This window comes from Malaclemys terrapin, chromosome 9 (assembly GCF_027887155.1).
Source record: "Malaclemys terrapin pileata isolate rMalTer1 chromosome 9, rMalTer1.hap1, whole genome shotgun sequence".
In the NCBI taxonomy this organism is placed as follows: Eukaryota; Metazoa; Chordata; order Testudines; family Emydidae; genus Malaclemys; species Malaclemys terrapin.
The window spans coordinates 104,330,212-104,355,927 of NC_071513.1; the positions used below are offsets into that span (position 1 = coordinate 104,330,212).

The window sequence follows — 25,716 nt, forward strand, 5'->3', positions numbered from 1 at the left end:
CTGAGCCCCGGTGAAAGATGATGGGCAGCTAATCTCTCCTCAAATGTATTTGAGCCAAATGGAATATGCGCAGTGCAATGTGGGTTTAAAATTAATCTCTATAGCCATGGCATGAACAATAAACAGCTGATTTTTGGCTATAATCAACACTTTTTGCAATTACACCCCACTTGTCACCTCAGGCTCTCAAAGAATTTTGGAACGGGAATTGAAATGCAGTTTGTTGCAGGGGGCGGAGTCTGAACGTTTCAGTCTGATGAGTTTGGCTGCTAAGGTATGTCCATTGAGGGTGGTCTGGATGTTAACAGTGGCCAAAGTAGTGATTTCATTTATTTTCAAAGTTGTTTGGGTGACAGATGGTTGGCTAGACAGGACAGGACAACGAGGGAAGTGAAAGACGCAAAGCAACTTGCCCAGCAGGTCAGGGAATGAGCTGTGAGGAGACCCCAGTTCTCTTGACTCCCATGCCAGTGTCCTAGTCACTAGACCACATTGACCCTCTCTTTACTATAGCTGGGCATATGAGGAAGCTCCCTCATGGGTAAGGTTCGGATGAACTCTTGGCTGTTTAGACAATATATCTGAGATCTGCCCATCACTAAACACAATCCCAAACTACAAAATCCATTTGTGGACAAAGCTCTTTACCGGCTTCCTTCTGAAGGGATCAGCCCCCAGAGGTCCAGTCCATCTTCTGTTAGGGTGCCAGTCTAGGGTCAAACAAACATCTGATTATTTTATTAGAGGTTCAGGCCCTGATTCTCTGACTAACGCTCGTGTAAATCAAACTGCACTGAAGTCAGTCATGCCAGTGTAAAACTGGTGTAGCTGAGAGGAGAACCAGGAATACAGACAATACATTTACAACAAACTACAGCGGGCCGGATACTCAGTTGTGAAGATCATCCTAGCTCTACTGAAATGAATGAAGCTGAACTGGTTCACCCCAGCCCAGGAGCTGGCCCTGTATAGTTGAAAACATGAAAATTAAATTGTATGTTCTGGGCAGAGAGAGTCGAGGCATCTCAGAAATCTAGAAAGGGGTGTTTTATCCCCAACGTTCACGCTTGTGATCTAAGGAAATTATGGACCAAATTCCCAGCTTGCCTAAGCTAGCACAGTTACACACAGTGCAATGGGACTGTGCTGGTTCGTACTTGCTGTAAATCTGGCCCATTGTTTTCAGGAGAGTTTCAGTGTCTGGAGGTATATTATTCACCACGCGTTAAAAGACAACAGAATTAATGTAAAAACCACAGAAAGATCCAGAGATGAGTCTGGAGGCAGTGTCCGGGGGGAACCATGGTCTGGTCTCAGTCTGGAGGCAGTGTCCGCCTGGGGGTGGGGACCACGTTTTGATCCAATTACAGCCCTACACAGAGCCCCAGCATTGGTTGTTCCTGCCTGAGGTGGAGTGATGTGTGCGAACTCCGTGAGGTTGGGGGACTCCAAACAGGTCACAGCAGTTGAACCCAGCCTCTTCCTGCAAACATGCACAGGAAGAGATTCTCAGAGACCACAGGGACACTTGAGAAACTGGGCTTTTGGGAGCTAATCTGTATTGGGGCTGGGGACAGGTGTGGCATAGCAGCCACTCCGTGACCTTTGTTGTATGTGGTGCTTCCTAGACAAGCACAGATTCCAGAGTAACCTCTGCACCACACCCCAGAGCTGGCACAAAGCATGCTTCGCTGGCAAGCAGGCTATGTGGTGGCACTCATGCCTCTATGGTTACTACTCCGCCCCCTTCAGCTCCCTGAAGAGGGTTCTGCCTGGAAGGCTTTGTGCAGGTCCTGGGTCCAACATACCCAGAGGAGGCAGTCTGAATTTGACTTGGCTGTGAGTGAGCAAGAACAAAAGTGCCAAGAACGTTTATGGCATTAATGGAACAAAATCCCAAACCCGCAAAAAGCATTAAAATCTATTGCAGCAATCTTGCTTTAATAGCTGTAATCTGTTTCTTACTTTGTCAAAGCAAACCAGGTTTATTTGCCCGCATATATTGATCCTTTGGGGGCTAATGCAGAAAATTTTCTTATTCTTCAGCCTCTTTTGGGCATAAACAATCCCTGTTGTCAAAGCAGCTGGTATTGCAGGAGGGACAGAAACAGTGAAGAGGAGGAGCGCCATTGCCACTGTTTCAGCTACTGGTTTCTGGAAAAGAAACAAACACAACAAACCTGTTGATGATATTCAACCTGTTTTTACTCTTTGAAGGTTCGAAAGCTTGGACTATCTGAGCAGAAACTGTATGTGCAGCGTGCTGTTCCAAACAGCTGCCTTACTCAGGGTTCGGAAGGAAGGAATTTCAGTGGGGAAGGAATTCCATTATCACGTTACTAATACTTACCTTGTGCTGTACATACACACACACTGTATAGATCAGTCCAAGCACGCCAATCGATGTAAGGATTATGATGAATTTGAAGGCATCTCTGTAGAGTTTGAAATTCATGGGCTTGGGGTAGAGGATGGACCTCACCAGATCGCCTTTGGCTGTGTTGAACCCTATATTAAGACAATCACCACAAATTGTGTATGTTATCTAATGACACGATAGGTTGAACACAATTGAATTAGGAGATGGATGGTATTGTAAAGACTTTCTGAAGGCACTACAAAATATCTGGCCAGCTCATGTAGGGTGAAATTCACCAACAGGCAAAGACTCTCCATGACATAACCCCTCATTTCACACCTTCACCTGGGTGGTGGTAGCCCCTGGGAGGCGGATTTCACACCTGCTCTGAATGCACAGGCATGGATGGGAGAGATTTGGGGAAGGATCGTTGTATCTATACTTATAGGAACCCCTATCCTGGGAGCACAGAGGGGAAGCAGGAGACACTGTTCTGTAGCAGGGCTGGAATAGCAGCCACACAGGACCTTGCCTGTGGGTTTGGGCTGAAGTCTGTAGGCTCGGTCTATACTGCTTATGGGAGCAAGCTCCCAGCCTGGGCCCACAGACTTGCCTCGCTTTCACATTGTGGCTCGGGCTGGAGCTCAGGCTCCGATGTCTAGAGGGCTGGGGCGGGGGCAGGGGCGGGTTGAGAGTGCAAGCTCCAGCCTGAGCTGCAATGTAAATCACCGTCTAGTGTGAACCCTGCTCGCACAAGTCTGTGGGCCTGGGATGGAAAGCTCTCTCCCAGACGCAGCGGAGACACACCCCGAGTGCCGTGCAGTAAGATAGCTCACTCAGCCTTTGCGAGTGTGATGGAGGGAGGGGGTGAACGTCCTCTGTGATTAAATAAAACTCAGACTGCAGTTGGACTGAACATTCTTTATCTACCAAACTAGATCAGCTCGCGCGCATTAAACGGGAACAGTGAGATTTCTTTCTAAAAAGCTGTTAGTAGTGGTGAAAGGTGCCGAGTTGTCAGCCATGCAGACCGAGGTCCTCTAGTCAGTGAGAAAGGAAGAGGTACAGCACCAAACAGTGGCAGTTCACGCTTCCTGTGCTGTCCTGGTAGCGTACCTGGGTCTGGTCTGCACACAGTTATTGTGCTGCCTTAACTGTTTTGGATTACTGCAATAGTTATACCCATACAAACCCTAGTGCGAATGCAGTAACATTGGTATAAAGGTATTGCATCTTATCTCCCGTCCCATATGGGAATAGCTAAATTGCTATAAAGCACCTTTGTACTGATAGAACTGTGGGTTGTACCACTTTATACTGGCCTGGTTAAAGCTTTGTGTGTAGACAAGCCCCTGGAGGGTTTTGTGAGGTAGACAAACCCAGGCCTATCTACTGAGACTGCTGTCAAGGGAGACCAGTAACACCAGTCGTTTGGAATGTGGGCCCCTGTCCACTAGGAACTAGACTGAGACCCACCAAAACACAACCATCAGATGGGAATAAATAACTTTCAGTCTCTGACATGGGCTGGATTTGAACCAGGGATGTAGGGAGAACAGCTTTACTATGTGTCCCCTGGGCCATCTGGTCCCCACCACCCGACCAGTAAAATCAAAAATAAATACCAGTTTGCAGCACAACAGCTCTCACTGGTCCCTTGCCTGTGGGCTTGGTCTGTATGACCTCTGTTCCACAGAAGAGGACGTGTCTTCGGTAATCCTCTGCACTGTGTGTTTTCCAGAACTTGGTGTTCTCCGTATGGGGCAAAGGGGTTTTAGTTACCGGAATACTTTCACCTAAAGATCGTGTTGTACAATTCCAGTTAGGGTGTATTTAAATTCCATCAGACTCAGGAAATGGGCAATTAATATATATCCAATCAGCAAGAATTTTAAATACATAATTAAATAAATAAATGATTTTTCACATCCGAGCACTTCAGGCACCTCCCTGGTTTTCAATCTAAAGACTTGGGGCAAACTTTGCCCTCAGATAGACACCGTTTTATAGTGGCTAAGTGTATATGGTGACACTGCAATCTGCTGCTGAAGTGTGTGTATCATTGTCTGCCCACACAGAGCATTTAAAAACAATGGTTTTGTGTTTTTGTGTGTGTTGTATTTCCTGTTCCTGACAATACATTACATAGATCTGGTTTCATCTTTAGTAAGAAATTGAGTTATGCTGAGCAGTTTAGAACTAATCAGAAGCCCTTCCCAAGGAGACTGCAAATTATTCAAAACACAGTCTTTCCTTATTGTGCAACAACTCATTCGGATATAGGATAAACAATTTGTAATCAGAATTGATAAAAACATATCTCCAGAGAGAGAGCAAAGAACTGCATGGAGACAAAAGATGAATCAAAATCCAAGTTTATACCTGTGAGCATGCCTTCATCTACAATACAGCCTCCATCGATCAGGATAGCATCGCATGGCAAAGAATGCTTCTTTCCTTCTAAAACAAGGATGTCTCCTGGGACCAAATAACGAGACTCCAGCTTTTTGCAACCTATAGTAAAATATAAAATGAAGTGAGTGTTCACTTAGACACAGGTTATGATCCACAGGAACATTTTAAGGCCTGCACTACCAGGGGCGGCTCTATGTTTTTTGCTGCCCTAAGCACGGCAGTCAGGCGGCTTTCGGTGGCGCGCCTGCGGGCGATCCGCTGGTCACATGGATTCGGCGGCATGCCTGCGGGAGGTCCGCCGGTGTTGCACCATTGGTGTCCCCACCGCCGAATTGCCGCCGAAGCCGCGCAACCAGCGGACCTCCCGCAGGCACGCCGCCGAAAGCCACCTTCCTGCCACCCTCACAGCGACCGGCAGGCTGCCCCCCACGGCTTGCCGCCCCAGGCACGCGCTTGCTGTGCTGGTGCCTGGAGCCGCCCCTGTGCACTACACAACCAAACTGCTTTACTCCATTGTTTGGTTTCGGAGAAACCACACTTATGGATCTACAGTGGTACAAGTGAAAACACTTGTCTGCCTGCCTACCTTGAAGTGATGTTCTGAGGCTTAATTAGTTAATGTCTATAAATTGCTTTGGATAAGAGAACCTGCCTAAGGTACCTATGACCCCCATGACCATGGTATCTGAGCACCTCATAATCCCTAATGGACTCAGCCTCACAACATCGCTGGGAGGCAGGGTGTAATCCCCATCGCACAGATAGAGAACCAAGGTGCAGAGAGACAAACTGAGGTGAGGAAGTCTGTAGTAGAGCAGGGAATTGAGCTCTGGTCTCACGTGTCCATGGCTAACATCCTAGTCACTGCCCTATGGAGTTACTTTACCCAATTTGTTCTTGATACTGAAATACATCTGCAAGCAGATAAGCCTAAGTATGTCTGTGTACTTCCAAATGCAGAGTTTGACCCCCTATTGAATTAGAAGGGGTAGGGGGAAGAAGGCCAACGACATCACTCACCTTCGTCCTTTGTGCAGGCTGTAACCTGGACTTTGTTGTGTTCCTCAACAAGGTCATGCAGCTTCACAGATTGCTGTCGATTGGGTAGCAAATTAAGTGTTGAAATACTAATACAGTACTTGTGCCAAGCAAAACACTATACTTTACTATTATGAAGCTTACTCTTGATCATTGAAACTGAACTTAATTGGATTATAAGTGGTAAGATTCATACTCCTTATGCTTTCCTTACCAATCAGGAAATGTGTTCAAAGGGTTTGCCCCCGGTTAGACAGCAGAACAAGCTGTACAGTGTAATGGGGCGTGATTTTTCCACTCATGATGCCAATTTCACATTAGTAAAGTTATTCTTGCTTTGCAACATTAAGAAATGAATCAGGCTCTGTTTTCCATGACATTTCCAATCCCTAAGTAGTGAATTTCCACCTGTTGGTCCATTTTTTCCCCTGTTTGGAAGGGGCTCAAAAGAACAACCGAGTGTAAATATCCAGTTATTACAGAGGTTACTACTGCAAAAAAACAGAAACAGAATCTATACTTTTGGTCATTTTAGTTCGATATCTCTAAATGGCAGGTGGCTGGTTGTAATCCAATTTAGCAATTTGCATATCCGGAGTTATAAACTGATGAGGTGAAGTATCACAGGTTTGGGCTCTGTACAGTATTGTAATGGGGATATGTCACCTTAATTTAAAAGTTAGTTATAAAATCTAGTCATAGGTGTGGGCTTCTTAATCAGTGTTCTTCTTATAAAAACTTCAGACCAGTTGGAAGAGGACCCTTTGGCTCAGACAATGGTCACTCTTCATGCTAAAAGCTTAGCCCAAGAACACTGGCTAGCTCATTGTTTGTGTTCTGGGTGCACTGGAATGCGGGATGCGCACACCAATTGAAATGGCAGGTCCCTCAAAGTAACACTGGTGCTGCTTCAACACCTTAGACCTGCGTGAGGTTTGTGCTGTGCATTTGAGCTAGGACAGTAACAAAATAGAAGTAGCTCAGTGCCATAATCTTCTCCAGCAAGGACAATATATCATCGGTCTCTGGGGGGGGGGGGTAGGAGTGAACAGGGCAGAGCCCACTATCACCTGCTCTAGGATTCAATTCTTGTAAGTACATGAATTAGTAATTCAGTGGAGGTCATATGTAAAAGATGTGGGGCCATTTTTCATTGGTGACTCAGACTGTAGTTTAAGTTACACACCGTTTACAAAGCGTGTTTACGTGATAAAGCAGTGTCCCTTGCATCAAGATGACAGTCAGCAGGAAGTCGTACTTTATTTTCCTGAAAGCTGACTTTCTTGCTGCCTCTCCTTTCCACTGCCACCTCAGCAATGCATTTATGTCACTCAGTTTATAAACAGGGAATGCCAAATGGGTGCAAATTAAACTACTTTACCACTTATGCCCTTTTCCCAACCCACCTACATCCCAGCTGTAACTTCTGCCACCACTGACATCACCAGCTATCTTTCTCATGGACTGCCATGAGAATGTCAGTTTGCTTGTACCAGGGATGATTTGGCTCATGTTGTTTAGACTTAAAGGCTTCACTCCCATGCAGTTAACAACCTCACCTGAGGATCAGCAAAACGTTTGCCCTGAAACAATTACCCCCCTGCCCCCCTCCCCCAGCCAAACCTTGTCCCAAATGCCTGAATTGCATGTTCCTAGACCTTTGAAAATAGGGTTATTTTTCTTTTTGTAGTTTTTCGCCGTCGGAGTTCTTTGCCTCGCCAAGAGGGCTGGCAGCTCTGACATAACAGGAGAGAGGGTATTCTCTGTACTTTTAGCCTGACTTGAAGGCAGGAAATACCAGAAATGTTAGGAGTATTTGTCCTCACAAACAGCCTGGTCATGCGAAGTGCTGAGGTCCCACAACGGTGTGCAAGTGCCTCATAGGATTGAATTAATAAATTCTAAGCCAGGTATGCAGACTGAATGAAGCAATTCAGGTACATCTTGGATAAGCATGTTAGCTTTGGGTGCATAGGCCAACTCTGAACATTTTTGTGGCTTCATCTGAAAAACACAATATCCTTTTCCTCAGAGAATGACTGAGGTAAAGTGAAGTTACTGGAAGATGTGTCTAAAAGGCAGAGATGTATTAACTCGTCTGAGAATTTAAGACTAATACTATGAGGTTGTACTGCATATGATGTCATGAAAATATGCTAATTAGTGTGAATATAATGTAACTGGAATATGCATCATGCAAAAGGTCTCTTGTAAGGTATCATTACAAAGCTTATAATCTACTGAGTGTGTTACATTCATACAAATAGGATGATCATTCTTGTATCTGAAACTAGGAATATAAAATATAACTCTGAGGTCCTATTGTAGTTATGCAAAGTGTGGGCCATTAACAGTGGCTTGGAATCTTGATGGCTCCCATTAACCAGGACAATTGGTTGTAAATGGCTCTGTTTACTTGTAAGTCTTCCTGTATATGTGTGTGCTGGCAAGTGAGCAATGAAGTCTTACAGTGACATATGATCATGTCACCTGAACTGGAATCCATCTTTAACCTCTTGCTTTTCCATTTAGAAGGAGGGGTGAGAGCCCAGACAGGGACAAAGGATTCCTGCCTTGTGCCAAAGATATATAAGTGGGTGGAACAGAACAAAGGGGTGGCAGTCATGAGAAATCCCCTAGCTACCACCTGAGCTGGAACAAGAACTGTTCTGGGGAAAGGATTGGGCCCAGACTAGACAGAAGTCTAGTCTGTGAAAGAAGCTTATTGGAACATCTCTGAGGGTGAGGTTTCATCTGTAATCAGTTTCTTACTGTGTTAGGCTTAGACTTGCGTGTTTTTGTTTTATTTTGCTTGGTAATTTACTTTGTTCTGTCTGTTATTGCTTGGAACCACTTAAATCCTACCTTTTATACTTAAAATCACTTTTACTTATTAATTAACCCAGAGCAAGTAATTAATTCCCGGGGGAGCAAACAGCTGTGCATATCTCTCTATCAGTGTTATAGAGGGCAGAGAATTTATAAGTTTACCCTGTATAAGCTTTATACAGAGTAAAACTGATTTATTTGGGGTTTGGAGCCCATTGGGAACTGGGTATCTGGGGCTAGAGACAGGAGCACTTCTTAAGCCGTTTTCAGTTAAGCCTGCAGCTTGTGGGGGGACGTGGTTCAGACCTGGGTCTGTGTTTGCAGCAGGCTAGCGTGTCTGGCTCAACAAGACAGTGTACTGAAGTCCCAAGCTGGCAGGGAAAACGGGCTCAGAGGTAGTCTAAGCACATCAGGTGGTAGTCCCAAGGGGGTTTCTGTGACCCAAGCCATCACAAATACCACATTTCTTTTTTATGTTAGGCCTGTTATTTGCTGGCTCTGAACCCCCTTGCACTTTGGGGAAATTCCAAGCTGGATCCAAAATTCATGGATGGCCCAACTCTAATCTTCAGTGAATTTGTGGAATCTGCAATAATACCAGCTAACCAAAAGGACAGAGTGCAGAAATTGCTTCTTATTCTGTGTCTAAGACAAATGAAATTATTACTGTTGGCTGAACTGGAAAACTGATTACATGAATAGCAGCCTTACCTGTCTGAGATCATACACGGTTAAGCCAATAGAAATGACTGACAAGATTATGATAGCCACGGAATACTCGATGTAACCTTGGCTCAACCACAGAGTCAGAGTGAAGGTTTGGAACACATAAAAGGGATTTAAAATCTGCAAACACAAATATATCACACAGTCAGGAGAAATCCACAGTTTGTTCAGCGGTCGCTCGCACGTGGGCGAAGATGAAAAGGTTTCACTATAGATTTCATGGAATCTTTTCAATGTAATTTAAAACAGAATTGTGGGGCTTGTCACAAGCCAATACTCTCCCATGGTGGTTCAGGGGACTGATAGCTTTCACCTCCATCTTGTTGATTTGATTTGGCTCAGAACTAGTTGTCATCTGATGGCTGTGCAGTGATTTCGCCAAAATGAATTGGTGGTCTCAAACTATTTACATCACAAAAATGGCCATCACATGCGGCACTCATAAGTGGTCTCAGCAAAGAGGCAATGAATAAAATACTGAGCTACCCAAAATGTCATGAATCCTTTGGGATTTAATGTTTAATACTAGGATAATATTATCAATTCTAATTTATTTGGAAAATTAGAAAGAAAACTATTCCCTTATGGTAACGTCCTATGGAACTCAGGTGAGAAAAACCAATAGGGTTCAACAGAAATTACTCTAAAAACCTACTGAATTTAGTAGAGAATGAGATCCCGCAGAAAGGTTTTAATTTACTATTAAATTCTAGAGGACTTTCCCTTAGGGGTTGTCCCTTAGCTGGACCAAACTTTGGAGTCAATTAAAAATGGGGAGGTTGATTTTTTTCCTAATCTTACAGTAGTTTTATAGCATTGTCACTACTGACTTCAGTACGTCATACGGGAATGGAGAATCAGGCCCACATTCCCTAGGTCAAATTATGTCTTGACTTAACCCACATAGCTCCACTGAACTCTATATGTGGGGATAAGTGAGGGCATAATGTGGCCCAGTAATCTTGGTTATTCCAGTATCCGAATTAACCAATGCAGGAATTAAGTAAAAATCTTCAGATACTAACCCACTCTTCAATCATTAAACTAAAGGCTCCATTCTGGAGTAGCCAACATACCCACTGAAGACAATGGGATCTTTGCCTGCATAAGGCTAGCACTGAGTAAATAATTTACTGAAAAATTTAACCCCTGAATGAAAATTATGGGAACACACTTTTGCAAATATTCACCCAGGTCTAAGGAATAAAGGGTCAGGAGCAAAACAAAGATGTACACTCAGCCAATACAGTAGTATCCCGGCCAATATTATCACCAGGGCAGTCCATCACTGACACTTCCTTGTGCACTTAAAGCAAAGCACCACCGCTTTCAGAGACCTGCCTAGAGGCACAGTCCTAAAAACCATCACACATGAGGCTGCACACTTCGATGCAAGTGCAAAGTTCAAATTAAATAGCCTGTTTTAAAGTGCTCTCCTGGAGTTCTCTTCGGCATTACGATTTCTGCACTCAATACTGAGTGCAGTCACTTCTACAGAGAAACAGCAACTGTTTAGCAGGCCACAGCAGTACTAACGAATAGTTTAGGATACAAAGTCAAAAATACTTTGTTTTTCAATTGACAAGGGGAATTTAAGGAGACAGAAGGGCACTAGGCTAACCTCTATCCTTGCAAAAAGTGCTACTGGATTATTAATGATCAAACCTGAAATTGTACACCTTGTCTTAAAGATGGTGACTCCTCACACCACGATGGGTATCAATCTAGTATTGACCCCGAGGGAACAGTGACAAGTACTCAGTCACCAACACCACTTGCTGTGAAACCTATGTTTTTATTGGTGGTTAGTCTCCCATCAAGGTACTGCTCATGTCTGGCTCATCATATGAGATACAATGAGTTCATAGTCTGAAGTAGTGTAGCTACACCCTATATGGATGTGCTCATATGTAGGATAGTCCTGATTTCTCTCTTACAGAAGCTTTACACTAATGTAACTCAGTGGAGTTACTCTTGATTTATACCACAGTGTCAATGGGATCAGAACGAGACCCAGCAATCACATTTTTCTTTCTTAATCCGCCATCTAACCATTTTTTTTAAGCTGTACATAAAGGGTCAAATTGTCCTCTCTGTTATCCCAGTATAACTCCATTGTAGTTAGAGGAATGGAATTGGCACAACTGAAGGGATGACTGTATCATGTATCACTGAGTTTTTTCTACACTGCTTTGTTTTTAGTAAGTATCTATGCCATCAATTGCTGAATTCCAGGGTAGAAAAATGAAATGTTACTCTCAAAATGTTTCTGAGCTCTCTCTTCAAATAACAAGACTTAAAAATAGAGATGCAGCTTACCTCTTTAAAAAGTAACTTCCAAATAGGACGAATTTCAACTTCAATGGCATTGGGCCCACACACTAACCTCCTGTAGGAGATCATGAATTGGTTAATATCAAAGAAACAAAGTTCCCTGGCATATGCCCCTGTAGAAGATCCCTAGCTCTTTCAGTTCAGACCTCTGATGTAACTAAGAATTCACATACACAAAAAATGGCATTATAAAATAATGGTAAAACCACATCTTAAAAGTAATATCAAGAACACAGATGGCAGAATGAGACAGAAGTCTATCAAGAAGCTATTGAATCTGAGGGGGAATTACACTGAGACCAATGTTCACTTGTCTCATGCAATTCATGCAAGTTTTATCAAAGGCCAAAAAGCGTCTTTGACCTACTACTGACTCTTGCTGTGAGCCTGGCTTGGTAGACTGGTGAAACATGGCAGTACTTCCCTCCCTTCTTCTCCCATTCTTAGGGCCAATTCTAACCTCATTGAGTCAATGGTGTTTCTCCAGATTTACATCACTGTAACTGAGGCCATTTGTGACTATGCTCCTCAGAGTGCAAGGTGCATTCATTTTGTCCACCCTCTCAATGTCATCAGCGCACTTTACATTACTACTGAAGTAAATGGTAATAAACTGATGTGAAATGTGAGTAAGGAAGAAAAGAATTGGGCCCATATGCCTTTTTAAATCTGAAATATCAAATAGATTGGAAATGGCGTGGACTGTACCTGATATTCTGTTCTTCTCTCGTCAGACCAGTTCCAAACTTGTGATGTATGTCGTAACATGAGTTGCTGTCATCTAGCGATCTAAGATAACCATGAGAGAGTTCAAACAATGATGTTCTGAAAGGGGCTTTTGCTTCTTCAAAGAACTTTGTAATGAGCGATTAAACTCACCCGACTTTCTGGAACTGCTTCACAGAGAGATCCCAAATATATCGAATTTTCTGTACCTGGATGCTTCTGACCTGCAAAACCAAAGGCACAAATGCCATTTAGAACACCCAGATTCACTTTATTACAGGGACAGTTCTCTTCCTTGATGCATGGATATAATTCCAGTTAAAGTTAATGGGAGACGCAGGAAGAAACTGAGATAAGAGCTTTCATCTGCCTCTTCACCTAACACCACGTACTGTATCCATCCATCCATGACTTACTTTTAATTCTGGCTTCATTATGGCTCTGTTTATGACAGAATCTTTGTCAGCAATGAAGAGACTATCTGATGTATCTCTAACGGATAGATTCAATGTGGACAAGTCGATCCAAGTCACCTTCTTTCTGGTGTATTTTTGAAATTCATCCTGGAGGAATAAAGGGAAGTTCAGTGTGCTTTGAAGGAATGACACATTCTTAGTCTAGTTCTCTGTGTAAAGCCATGGCAGAGACTGGCAGTACATAATTACAGAACTTTTGGTTAGGAGCCGAGAACAGAGAGCTTCATTACGGTCTGCTTCGCCTAATGAAGTCTGTCTAGGTCTAAAACATCGCCCATTTTAATCTTGCTTCCTGACCCTGGAAAACACGTTTCCCAGAATGAGGGCTGCAATATTACTAAGGCCTCGCTATAGTAGAAAATGAGAACCAATGTAACTAAATTTGATCTAATTAGATCAGTGCAAATGTCTAATACAGATGCACTTAAACCAGTTTAAATTGTGTTTTTATTAATATAGCTTAGTGTGATCAGTTATTAATCACCATTACAACAATGCAGTAAGTTACTAATTGCTTTAAGTGCATCTATATTAGGGATGTAGTGCATGTATTGGAGATCAAATGCATATTAGGTGTTTGCACTGATATAATTAGTGGAAGTCTAATATAGCTAAGGCCTAAGATACAGCTCTCTAAAATCAATCCTACAGAGTTTCTCTCATGACATTAGCTACATGCATTACACAAAAGACAGGCTCAACCATATTTGTTAGGATTGACCCCTCTGTTGTGTCCTGTCTTCTGAATTCTTGCGTGTAGGTAGGGTAAGCAAATATAGAAGAAGTCAGCATTCTGCAGTGTTATGCAGTAATCATATTAGAATGAGACCTACTCTAACACTGGTGGTTAAGCAATGGGGATATGCAGTGTACACGAGGTATCTAATGTTCAGTGTTAAAGTATTTCAATTCTAGTTAATGTAACCATAACCTCTGCACAATATTTTTGAATCACTTTCTCTGAAAATGTCTGTATGGAAATGATTTGGAGTTAGTGGGTTCCCTCAAATGCCTGACTTATCCCTGTCAGTCCACATCTGAACTTGAGTATTCACATTGGAAAATACTAGAAAATTGCTATTACATACTGAGAGAGTAGGACAGGCTGCTTAAGTGTGTGTGTGTGTGTGTGTGAAAGCTTTATATGAATTAATAAGACGTCCAGTTAAAAGTACACGCTACAGTGTGCACTTACTGTTGTTCTAAGCAATATGACATCTGCTTCTTGCAAGTTACATGGGATGCAGTTTGCCCACACATCCCACGCTGGCTTCCAGTAAAACAGAAGGAGAAGAGTCCCACAGGAGAAGATATATCCAGCAATGCACATGGCTTTCCGGCAGCCTTGAGTTTTGTAGCCAAATATCTCCTGTGGGACAAAGACAAGACGTTATTTTGAAACGGTTTGACACTGAGACTTGTTTTAAAGAGCAGAGCTGCAAAGACTCTCTAGCTAATACTCCCCCTCTAAGCAACCCCGTCTTCAGTTTGGGAGATGAAACTGTGTCAGCTAAACACGTCATTAAAATTAAGGTAAAAGATACACCAAACCCACCACAACCAGGCAGTATCACATACTTAATATGGAAGAAAAGGTCCATTCTCAACCCTCCATCCATGTAGACTTGAAGAATTAGCTTGATCCTATAGCTTTCACTGCCATAATCCAGCTGGTCTGTCACAGTAACACTTCTATCTATAAAAAGCAACAGAGGGTCCTGTGGCACCTTTAAGACTAACAGAAGTATTGGGAGCATAAGCTTTCATGGGTAAGAACCTCACTTCTTCAGATGCAAGTAATGGAAATCTCCAGAGGCAGGTATAAATCAGTATGGAGATAACGAGGTTAGTTCAATCAGGGAGGGTGAGGTGCTCTGCTAGCAGTTGAGGTGTGAACACCAAGGGAGGAGAAACTGCTTCTGTAGTTGGATAGCCATTCACAGTCTTTGTTTAATCCTGATCTGATGGTGTCAAATTTGCAAATGTTTTCTGTCTCCTTTGTATCTCTCCTTATTTCTTAGCCCACTTCCTGATTCTCTCACCCCCCTTACTGAGGCTCATTGGACTCTTCCCCACGACACAAACCACAAAGGCACATTATTCCATTGTCCCAGACCACTGCCCCTTCCCTGCAGATTACTCCCCTCCCTGCATCCATCTCTGCTCCCAACACTCCTGGTTCCCTTCCTCCCTGCAATTCCTGTCTGTCCGCTACACACGCCTTCTGGGCACTCCCACAATGTCCTGTGCCTCGACTCCTCCAGCTGCTGGCCTCTCCATCCAGCCCCTGTCTCTATCACTGCCCTGCCAGCACAGGGCCTGGTTCCCTAGCCAACACGCGCATCGTTCCCCTTTAGTCCCTGCAAGTCCTGTCTCCCTCCCTGCCCCTCGAAAATACCACCCAGATCCTGTCTCTATCACCCCCCCTGCCAGCATAGGGCCTGGTTCCCTACCCAACACACGCATCGTTCCCGTCTTGTCCCTGCAAGTCCTGTCTCCCTTCCTCCCCCTCCTCAAAAATCCCACCCAGACCCTGTCTCTCCACCCCACACACAGTTCCCAACCCAGAGGCCTGTCCGTGTCCCCGCCATCCTATCCTCCCCCGCAAATCCCACCCAGACCGTGTCTCTCCACCCCACACACAGTTCCCTCCCCCAACCCCCAACCCAGGGGCCTGGCTGTGTCCCCACCATCCTATCCTCCCCAGCAAATCCCACCCAGACCATGTCTCTCCACCCCACACACAGTTCCCAACCCAGGGGCCTGGCTGTGTCCCCACCATCCTATCCTCCCCAGCAAATCCCACCCAGACCCTGTCTCTCCACCCCGCACACAGTTCCCTCCCCCAACCCCCAACCCAGGGGCCTGGCTGTGTCCCCACCATCCTATCTCCCCCCCCCCCCCGCCAATCCCACCCAGACCCTGTCTCTCCACCCCGCACACAGTTCCCTCCCCCAACCCCCAACCCAGGGGCCTGGCTGTGTCCCCACCTTCCTATCTCCCCCCCCCCCCCCCCGCCAATCCCACCCAGACCCTGTCTCTCCACCCCGCACACAGTTCCCAACCCAGGGGCCTGTCCGTGTCCCCACCATCCTACCCCCCGGCCCCTCCCTCACATTCTGCCCCTCCAGGGACCTGTCCCTCCCCTTCCCCCCACACCAGGTTTGGCTCTCCCACTCCCACACACCGTGTCCCTTCTGCCCCCGTCCCCAGGGTCCATCTCTGCCCCCCCCGGCCGTACATGCTCCACCCATGGCTTGCTGTCGGGGTCGGAGGGGGCGGTGCTGTTGCTGCTGCAGCTGGCGACTAGCAGGCAGGTGTAGGACTGTGAGGCCGCCAGGGCTGCCCGTCCAGCCGGCGGCCTGCCACGCTCCACCAGGCCGGGCCAGGCCGGGGAGCCGCCGGCCTGGACAGAGGGGCCTGTCCGCGGCACAGGGCCCCAGGTGGCTGGGAGGAGGAACTTCACCCAGGCCGCGGGCTCTCAGCCCCCGGGAGAGCCAGGCCTGAGGCGCCTCGGGGCAGGCCCCGAAAATCAGGGAGCGCACCCAGCCAGGCCCCCGCGACGGCGCTCGGTGTGGAACGGCCGCCCAGCCAGCCAGCCAGCCGCCAAGCAGCCCCCTCCGCCACCCGCCCTGCTCTGCACCCTGCCACCCGCCCCCGTCTCCCTCCAGCACCCAGCTGGAAACAGAGCGGCCACCTCTGAGGCACAAAAACCCGGCACCTCCGGCAGGAGCCTGAGCCTGAACCGCTGCCCACGTGCACCGAGCATCCGGCCAGTCGCTTTTCCCAGGACAGCTACCTCCAAGGAAACCTGGACAGGTGGCACCCAGGCAGAAATCTACCTGCCTCTATTTAAGAGCAGAGGGCATTTGAATCACCCTGTGACATCCAGCGCACTCCTCACTAGCTATGGTGTTCGCCATAGCTTGGTCGGTCGCTCCATAACACATAACAGAGACCTGTGTAGGATTGGAGACACCTACATCTCTTCACTGGGATAGGGGAGGTGAGGACTGGACTAGAGGACCTCTCGAGATCCCTTCTGTCCTGTGATTCTATGGCTCACACAGGTGCAAACTCCAGGCACACACAGGTTTTAAGGTGACTAGACTCCTAGGAAGCTTAGTCTCCAAACAGTCACCAAATCCTTATGGGAAAGTCCTATGGAATTTAATAGTAGAAAAACAACAGCGTTCTCCGAAAGCTTCACTGCATTACAGAGAAAAAATATCTGCTGACTTAAATGGTGAGTGAAATCCTTTCTTTTTCTTTCTTTTTTTATATATAGTCCCATAGCAAGAATATCATTTTCTATTAAATTCTATAGGTTGGTTCAAAAAATCTGTACAAAGCTATCATTCTCTATAAATCTCTATTGGATTTGTGCGTAAGGGAAGGGTCAGCATATTCTTCCATCTGTTCGTTTGAAATACAAGCATGAAACAGACATCACAAACTTCTCAGGTCCTGCACGGTGAATAGGAACTATATGTTAACTTTAAGTTTCAGAGTAACAGCCGTGTTAGTCTGTATCCGCAAAAAGAAGAACAGGAGTACTTGTGGCACCTTAGAGACTAACAAATTTATTAGTTAGTCTCTAAGGTGCCACAAGTACTCCTGTTCTTCTTTTCATGTTAACTTTAGATCTTTGCTCTGATTAATATTGCCTGTTTGTAGAGCTCAGTGATGTGCCTGAATCCACAACAGGCTGGATTTTGATTAGCCAGTTTACAATGGAAAGGTTACAGAACTGGTATTATGAGGTAATTTTCCTGTTTTACCAATTAATATCCAGTGACAGAATATACCCATGTTCACACGCTATACACTACTGTAATCATTTTTGTACAAAGCATGTCTTGTAAGGTATAATTTGAAAACTCAAAATTTGCTGGTCAGTATCATCCTGATAAAACGTGTGGCAACACTGCAGGTGAAGTTATAAGATTCCCCTGGATGGTGGTGGTAACACATGTTCCCAAACCCTCATCCCTGCTCAAACAAAAGTTGGCAAACATGGCTGTCCTAAACAAAGGAATGTGTGCTCTGTTTAATTTGCATTTAAGCAGTAAAGAGAGTCATCAAGCAGGAAGGGAAGACAAAGGAAGTTCAAACAGATGAAAAACCAGAAGGGAACATCCTTATACATAGACTTTCTCTCCTAGTATGCAGCTGGAAATGTTTTTTTAAGGAGACTAAAACTATAGAGAAGGAGGACAAACACCCTGAGGCATTCCCCCTTCCCCCCCTCTCTCTGCCCATCACATTCACCGCGCCTAAAGAGAAAATGGAAGCATTCATTGGACTCTGGGGGAGGGGTCCTGGCCTACAGAGTTTGGTCAGTAAAACTGCAGAAATCATGTGGTGAGAATCTTTACTTGAATCCTATATAGTTTAAGTTAAGCATTAGTAAACATTTTTATTTTTATTTTGCTTGTTACCATTTCTGACTTATGCCTTAGCAGTGGTGGGGTCGCATGCAGGTATTGACCCAGCCTGACTCTGCTTAGCTTATGAGATTTAATGGGCTCAGAGTTCATGTGGGTATGGTTGCAGAAAATGATACTTTTGCTATGAACCACATGTTCAAAATTTCCTCAATCACCATCCTCCTGGGGATCATACCAGTTCTGGGTGATATTGTGAGTATGTTCTCATAAACATCAGGACTTCAGCTGTTGATCCATACTGTAGTGGAAGTAATTCACTCATCACTAGCTAAAGACAGAGCATAACAACCCAAAGATAGATCAAAAGAAGCTGAGAAATGCGAGGATGAGAAGTGAAAGGACTGGTTGTAATAAAAAAACATGGCAGCACATCCAGCTACGTGGCTTCTCTAATTCTGTGTCCCCTGAAGCCTGATTGAACTACATTGGACAAGTTGGGCTGCAAAGGAGGAGTTCACAATTGATAGTATTTTAAAGTCAATGTATTATGTGCCCATCACCATGGCTTCTGATCTCTGAGGCACATTCAAAGACCGAATGCCGTGCAGAACAGTCCATAGTAGTCAGCAGTAGTACTCATCTTCCTGTGAAACCCCCAGCCTGCCAGAGGAATGCTACTCCATCGATCAAACAGTCGTTTAGGTGGCCATGCCCCACCTGAACCAGACTGGCAGACTATCAGAGCACGTGTGTTCTCTCCACTGAGAACAGCTTGCCTCCACTTCTTAAAATGGACTATTCTGAACAAATGGACTATGAACAACACAAAGGCCTCCGCTGACCATGTCCTTCGTGATGGTGCATAGGGAGGAGGGCACTCCTAAAGAAGGTTTCAAATCTCATGGGACTTTATAGATTAAAATTAACACCTTTTCCTGCACCTGGGAGCTGATGAGACACTAGTGTTCATCTATGCTGGTGGACTCTATGTTCTGTTCTAGCTGATGTAATTTCCTGGGGTTATTCACTCGAAGTTCCCAACCAGGACTTTAGACCAACCAAAGAACAGAACAGACTGCCCCCAGAGATCCCATCCCAGGTTTTACACTGAACCTAGCATAGGAGTGAGGGCGTATGACCATGCACTGCACACACAGTTAGGAAAGCTCACAATAAAGTTCCTCACTGTTGAATCTCCATGCTTTGATTTAAGCAGCTCCCCATTCACCTGGGACCTGACCGATGAAGCTGCTGAGTGCTCATTAAGTTGAGCCCTGAGTGGAGCCTTTGAAAGAAAACATGCGCTTAAAACCTGAAGAAAATTGGGCAGATCTTCAGCTGATGAAGGTTCCTGCTGCAGGGGATATTAAAGGCTGATGAAATGGGATGGAACAGGTCCAGATTCTCCTGACTTAGTGTTGCCATAGCAGGTATACTTGCTCAGCAGCCAAAGCGGGGTTTGGATCTAAACCACGGTGTTGGCCCTATGCCCTGCATCCCATCGACAGGATCATCCAACACAGATCCGCACAAGAGGAGCCCGCTGTGATAATGGACAGCCAGCCAGCTCTGGAAGCTGAATGCTTAACGTTCAGGCGATAAAACAGATAGAAGAGAGGAACTGGGGGGGGGGGGGGAGACAGGGCATTGATGCACATTTCTGCTGAACCTCGGAGCCTGTTTGTGGCATTAAATATGTTGCCGGATGATGCCGCCCAAAGGCAACATAATACTTGGGAATCGGGCGGCTATGGCTTTGGCAAGCAGAGCTGTGACACATTCCCATGGCAACTCAGCCCCATTCCAGCAGCGCTCTGGCTCTAGGTCTGATGAATTGGCACAGAATGTGCTGAGCTGGAGCCGTCAACCTCCTGAGCACATGCTCTTCCCTGCCACAGATGAGTGCAACCAAAGGGCCACATTATGCAGGGTTGAGCGAGAGAGTGTGTGTGTGAGAGAGAGAGAGACATCCTTTAACCCCCCACTGGAGCCAGGCACGGGGTAGCTGGGGAGTACAGGCCCCGTGCAAGGACTTGTGAAGATAACTCTCAAAGGGGGTAATGAGCAAGAGGAGGATTCCTCCTGCTCCTTCTGGCACTCAGGAGCAGTCTGGCTGCCCCTTATACAAGGGAGGGGAAAGGTGCAGCAGGGAACCCTCTCATCTGTGCACCACCCAGGAAGCAGCCCGTAGCATTGTAACAGCATTGGGACTCTCCAGAGGGCGCTGCTGCAGGTGGTCTCGGCACGTCTGTTTTTCGGAATGTACAGGAATTAGAACTTTGAGAAATGCTTTTTGTTGGCTGTGGGGCAGTTCCTTTCAGCTGCTGGCCATGTCGCCAGCAAAGTCTGCTGACAGCCTTGATTTGGCTAAGAATCATTCTTCAGTGTAGCTGGATGATGTGCCCGGGCTAGCCAACAAGACATTAAAACATTCCACCCCCACCATCTTGCCCTGTATGTGAGATAGGAGCCCCTGCCATGCACCTGGGACTGGATTGAGACCCTCAGCTCTCTTCACTGATGCTGCTTAACACCGAAAGGCGCTGCTAAAATACTGTAATTTACAAAGCTCAGATATATTAGATTTATATTTCCTAGGCAGTTGGGGATGGGTAAAAAGCTACAGTTGCATCGGGGGAAACCTGAGAGGCAGCTCCTGGGGGCATTCTGCCTGCAGAGGACAGAGGCTCAAAGGTCCTCGGGGGGCTGGGCGTGGAAACTGCTCTACTGTCAATGGGTGCAGCACATGCCCCTCCCAGCAGCTGTCTGCAGTGGATGCAGAAGGGGTGGGCTCATGGCGACTCTCCCAGTCCCTCGGGAGCAGCTGGTTCGGAGGATGCAGCTAGCTCTCCTCCCCGTGCACAGAGAGCAAGAACCCGGATTCTAGCTACCCCTTGCACAAGTGCCTGGGAGGAGAAAACCCCCTTCTCTCACTCTCTCCACTACCACTCCTTTGTGCACACGGCATGAGCTGCTAAAATGTGGAACAACTAATTGTACTTCCAAAGCACTTCTCCCTGCTCCACCTTTCCCACCTCCCCAAAATGCTGCCGTCACACAAGGACGCTCACCACAACAAAGAGAACGGGCTGATTCCATGAACATTAACAAAAGCATCCTGAAGACAGGGGTTAGATTGGCAAGCACCTCTGGGGAGCAATGGGATTCCACCCTGGGGGCTGCAACAGCAAAGCTTAGTCACCCCCGACCTGCGGCATGGAGGGTAGGACCCCAGAAATCCTCATGTGAGATTGCAGCAGGGTGTGCCTGAGCAGGCGTGACTCAGTCCCAGAGAACTATGCAGGGTTGACTTCAACCCAGGAAAAAGAAAAATGCGGCCAGTTTATAAGCATCTTCCCTGTGATCTGCTCACCTGCGCGGTGGTGTCCCACATGAAGGGGTGGAAGCCCCATTGCTAGGGATGCTATGATTAGATTGGAAAAAGCCTGAGGAAAAGTACTGGGCAGAACAGTCCTTCACTGGCAGGGGCACTAGGTCTTTTTCCTTTCTGATTTCTATAGGTTGAATCTTGATGTTCTTACTCAGGCAAAACCCCAACTGACGTCAGTGAATACATGACCTCAGGATTTGACCCTCTGATTCAGCCTTCAACCAGAACCTATGCTGAAAACACCAAGCCCACTTTGAATGCTGAATTTGGCTGTAGAAAATACAGACATCTGTTGGAAATGACATAGGCTGAGAGGGCCCAGTGAGGTGTAAAAGAAAACCAGAAATCACCCCCCTCCTTCCTTTACCAGCTCGTTTTCCTCTTTGGGGTTGAGCAATGCATGGTGATCCTTCCAGGACTTTTCTTCCATTAGTTTCACTCCAGGGTGTTGTCTCTTGACGGGGAAGAGAGCTCTTGGACGCTGCTACTGACTTGAACTCAGGACATTAGTTAGTTCTCACCATGGTCTTATCCACTGCCTCTAAAAATCCCGGAGCATGCACCTTCGTTGTTGAACTGGCAACACAGAGAATAGAAATCCATTCTCGCCTGTAAAGCTCTCAGGTATTTACTTATGCAACTCCTGCACGCCTCTCCCACCTAGTGTTATTTTGCTGAATCATATGAAAATTACTATTTAAAGTGACACTACCAATGGCAAAATGAGGGAGGGAGCAAGTGGGTCATGCCTCCTGCTGCGTCCACCTAGAGATCTGGGCATCTTAGAACCAAACAGGAGCTGATAAATTGAAGGGAAATCAAATATCTGAGAATCAAAACCAAAAATGTTTTGAGGTTTTCAAACGGACACAAACCCCGGAGCTCATTGTGGCGCTAAACAGAAGATTTTGTTTTGTTGAGAAACTTCCCATGAAAAATGTAATCAAAACTCCATTTTTTGATGGGAAAATTTTTCAGCTGAAAAATTCTGCCCCGCTCTAGCGATGGGGGGTTTCCCCTGGCTTCTCTCCCCACCTGACCCCAGCTGCCTGGGGGGCAGTGTTGTGCTCTGTTGAAGCCCAGGGCTGCTTCTGCCATTGCTGGCTTGGGAATGAATTGGCTCCTTTGTAGCTAACAGCTCAGCTTCCCCAGTGATCGCAGCCAGGTGTGGGTCACTCAATAATAATCACGTTCAGTTCCCCACGTTCACCAATAGCTGTCACCAGCAAGCTCTGCCTTGATGGATTCTGCTGCTTACTTGCCTGTGTGCAACTCCCATTACACCTTACACGACCTGACACTCACAAGTTGTTCTGCTCCTTTGTTGAACGTATAGACACCAGTTTCCAAAAGAGGCCGCAAGGTGGAGAGGCATTTTCTGTCCTTCCACCAAAACCAGCCGCCCCAACGAGTGGTCCTTTGCTGAGAGCCAAGGCTCATGAGCTAGGCGGAGTTAAATCTACCCTCAGAGCGGGGTAGTTGCCTGTGACAAACCGAGGCCCATAGACTTTCTAAGGGTATGTCTACACTACGAAATTAGGTCGAATTTATAGAAGCTGGTTTTATAGAAATCGGTTGTATATGGCCGATTGTGTGTGTCCCCACATAAAATGCTCTAAGTGCATGAAGTCGGCGGACCGCGTCCACAGTACCGAGGCTAGTGTTGACTTCCGGAGCGTTGCACTATGGGTAGCTATCCCACAGTTCCCGCAGTCTCCGCCGCCCAGTGGAATTCTGGGTTGAGATCCCAATGCCTGAATGATGCAAAACAGTGTCGTGGGGGGTTCTAGGTACGTGTCATCAGGCACCTCCCCCTCCGTCAGAGCAACGGCAGACAATCGATTCGCGCCTTTTTACCTGGGTTACCTGTGCAGACAACATACCACGCCAAGCATGGAGCCCGCTCAGCTCAGCTCAGCTCACCGTCACCATATGTCCTCTGGGTGCCGGCAGACGTGGTACTGCTTTGCTACACAGCAGCAGCTAATTGCCTTTTGGCAGTAGACGGTGCAGTATGACTGGTAGCCTTCATCAGCGATCTGGGTGCTGGCAGACGTGGGCCTGGCAGATGTGGGGCTGCATTGCACACAACAGCAGCTCCTTGCCTTTTGGTAGAAGATGGTATATTACGACTGGTATCCGTCGTCATCGTACTGCAGTGGCTGTCAATCATGGGCACCTGGGCAGTCTCGACGATGATGGCTATCAGTCGTAGTATGCTATTTTCTTCCAAGCGCCCAGTATTTTCTGCCAAGCACCCAGAAGATGCCGAGGGCTATCAGTCATGCTGCACCGTCGTCTGCCAGCTTAAGATGTAAAAAATAGATTTGTTCTGTATTCATTTGCTTCCCCCTCCCTCCGTGAAATCAACGGCCTGCTAAACCCAGGGTTTTGAGTTTAATCTTTGGGGGGGGGGGCATTCTGTGTGACAGTTGTTTGTGTTTCTCCCTGATGCACAACCACCTTTGTTGATTTTAATTTCCTGTACCTGTACGCCATGTTGTCACTCGCCCCTCCCTCCCTCCGTCCATCAGATACTAGTTTCGCGCCTTTTTTCAGACCAGACGCCACAGCACTGGGATCATGGAGACTGCTCAGATCACTACGGTAATTATGAGCACTATGAACACCACACATATTGTCCTGGAGTATATGCAGAGCCAGGACATGCCAAAGCAAAACCAGGACCAGCCGAGAAGGCGATTGCAGCGCGGTGACGAGAGTGATGAGGAAATTGATATGGACATAGACCTCTCACAAAGTACAGGCCCCAGCAATGTGCAAATTATGGTGTTACTGGGGCAGGTTCATGCCGTGGAACGCCGATTTTGGGCATGGGAAACAAGCACAGACTGGTGGGACCGCATCATGCTGCAGGTGTGGGACGATTCCCAGTGGCTGCGAAACTTTCGCATGCGTAAAGGCATTTTCATGGAACTTTGTGACTTGCTTTCCCCTGCCCTGAAGCGCCAGAATACCAGGATGAGAGCAGCCCTCACAGTTGAGAAGTGAGTGGCGATAGCCCTGTGGAAGCTTGCAACGCCAGACAGCTACCGGTCAGTCGGGAATCAGTTTGGAGTGGGCAAATCTACTGTGGGGGCTGCTGTGATCCAAGTTGCCAGGGCAATGAAAGACCTGGTGATATCAAGGGTAGTGACTCTGGGAAACGTGCAGGCCATAGTGGATGGCTTTGCTGCAATGGGATTCCCAAACTGTGGTGGGGCGATAGACGGAACCCATATCCCTATCTTGGCACCGGAGCACCAAGCCACCGAGTACATAAACCGCAAGGGGTACTTTTCAATGCTGCTGCAAGCCCTGGTGGATCACAAGGGACGTTTCACCAACATCAATGTGGGATGGCCGGGAAAGGTACATGATGCTCGCGTCTTCAGGCACTCTGGTCTGTTTCGAAAGCTGGAGGAAGGGTCTTTCTTCCCGGACCAGAAAAATAACCTTTGGGGATGTTGAAATGCCTATCATTATCCTTGGGGACCCAGCCTACCCCTTAATGCCATGGCTCATGAAGCCGTACGCAGGCAGCCTGGACAGTAGTCAGGACCTGTTCAACTACAGGCTGAGCAAGTGCCGAATTGTGGTGGAATGTGCATTTGGATGTTTAAAAGCGCGCTGGCGCAGCTTACTGACTCGCTCAGACCTCAGCGAAAAGAATATCCCCATTATTATTGCTGCTTGCTGTGCGCTCCACAATATCTGTGGGAGTAAGGGGGAGACATTTATGGCGGGGTGGGAGGTTGAGGCACATCACTTGGCCGCTGATTACGCGCAGCCAGACACCAGGGCGGTTAGAAGAGCACAGCAGGGTGCGGTGTGCATCAGAGAATCTTTGAAAACGAGTTTTGTGACTGGCAGGCTACGGTGTGAGACTTCTGTTTGTTTCTCCTTGATGAACCCTCCGCCCCACCCCACACACACGCTTCACTCTACTTCCCTGTAAACCAAAAACCCCACCCTCCCCTCCCCCTTCGAGCACCGCTTGCAGAGGCAATAAAGTCATTGTTACTTCACATT

At 46.7% G+C, this 25,716-nt stretch overlaps 1 protein-coding gene across 2 annotated transcripts in view; it reads right to left on the reverse strand.

Annotated features, from left to right (window-relative positions):
• The window catches only part of ATP13A5 (ATPase 13A5), a 58,761-nt gene extending 36,490 nt beyond the window's left edge, over window positions 1-22,271 (reverse strand). The window contains exons 1-13 of one of the 2 annotated variants that reach the window (XM_054040659.1): window positions 22,052-22,271; window positions 14,099-14,272; window positions 12,844-12,990; window positions 12,581-12,651; window positions 12,410-12,490; window positions 11,687-11,756; window positions 9,353-9,487; window positions 5,795-5,867; window positions 4,742-4,873; window positions 3,985-4,155; window positions 2,351-2,508; window positions 1,966-2,154; window positions 649-710 (exon numbers count right to left, since the gene is read on the reverse strand). In XM_054040659.1, coding sequence (XP_053896634.1) covers window positions 649-710; window positions 1,966-2,154; window positions 2,351-2,508; window positions 3,985-4,155; window positions 4,742-4,873; window positions 5,795-5,867; window positions 9,353-9,487; window positions 11,687-11,756; window positions 12,410-12,490; window positions 12,581-12,651; window positions 12,844-12,990; window positions 14,099-14,272; window positions 22,052-22,114 — 1,526 coding nt within the window. In that variant the 5' untranslated portion in view covers window positions 22,115-22,271. The remainder of the gene's footprint in view (window positions 1-648; window positions 711-1,965; window positions 2,155-2,350; window positions 2,509-3,984; window positions 4,156-4,741; window positions 4,874-5,794; window positions 5,868-9,352; window positions 9,488-11,686; window positions 11,757-12,409; window positions 12,491-12,580; window positions 12,652-12,843; window positions 12,991-14,098; window positions 14,273-22,051) is intronic. The other variant, XM_054040660.1, reaches the window with a different exon arrangement.
• Window positions 22,272-25,716: the final 3,445 nt, after the last annotated feature.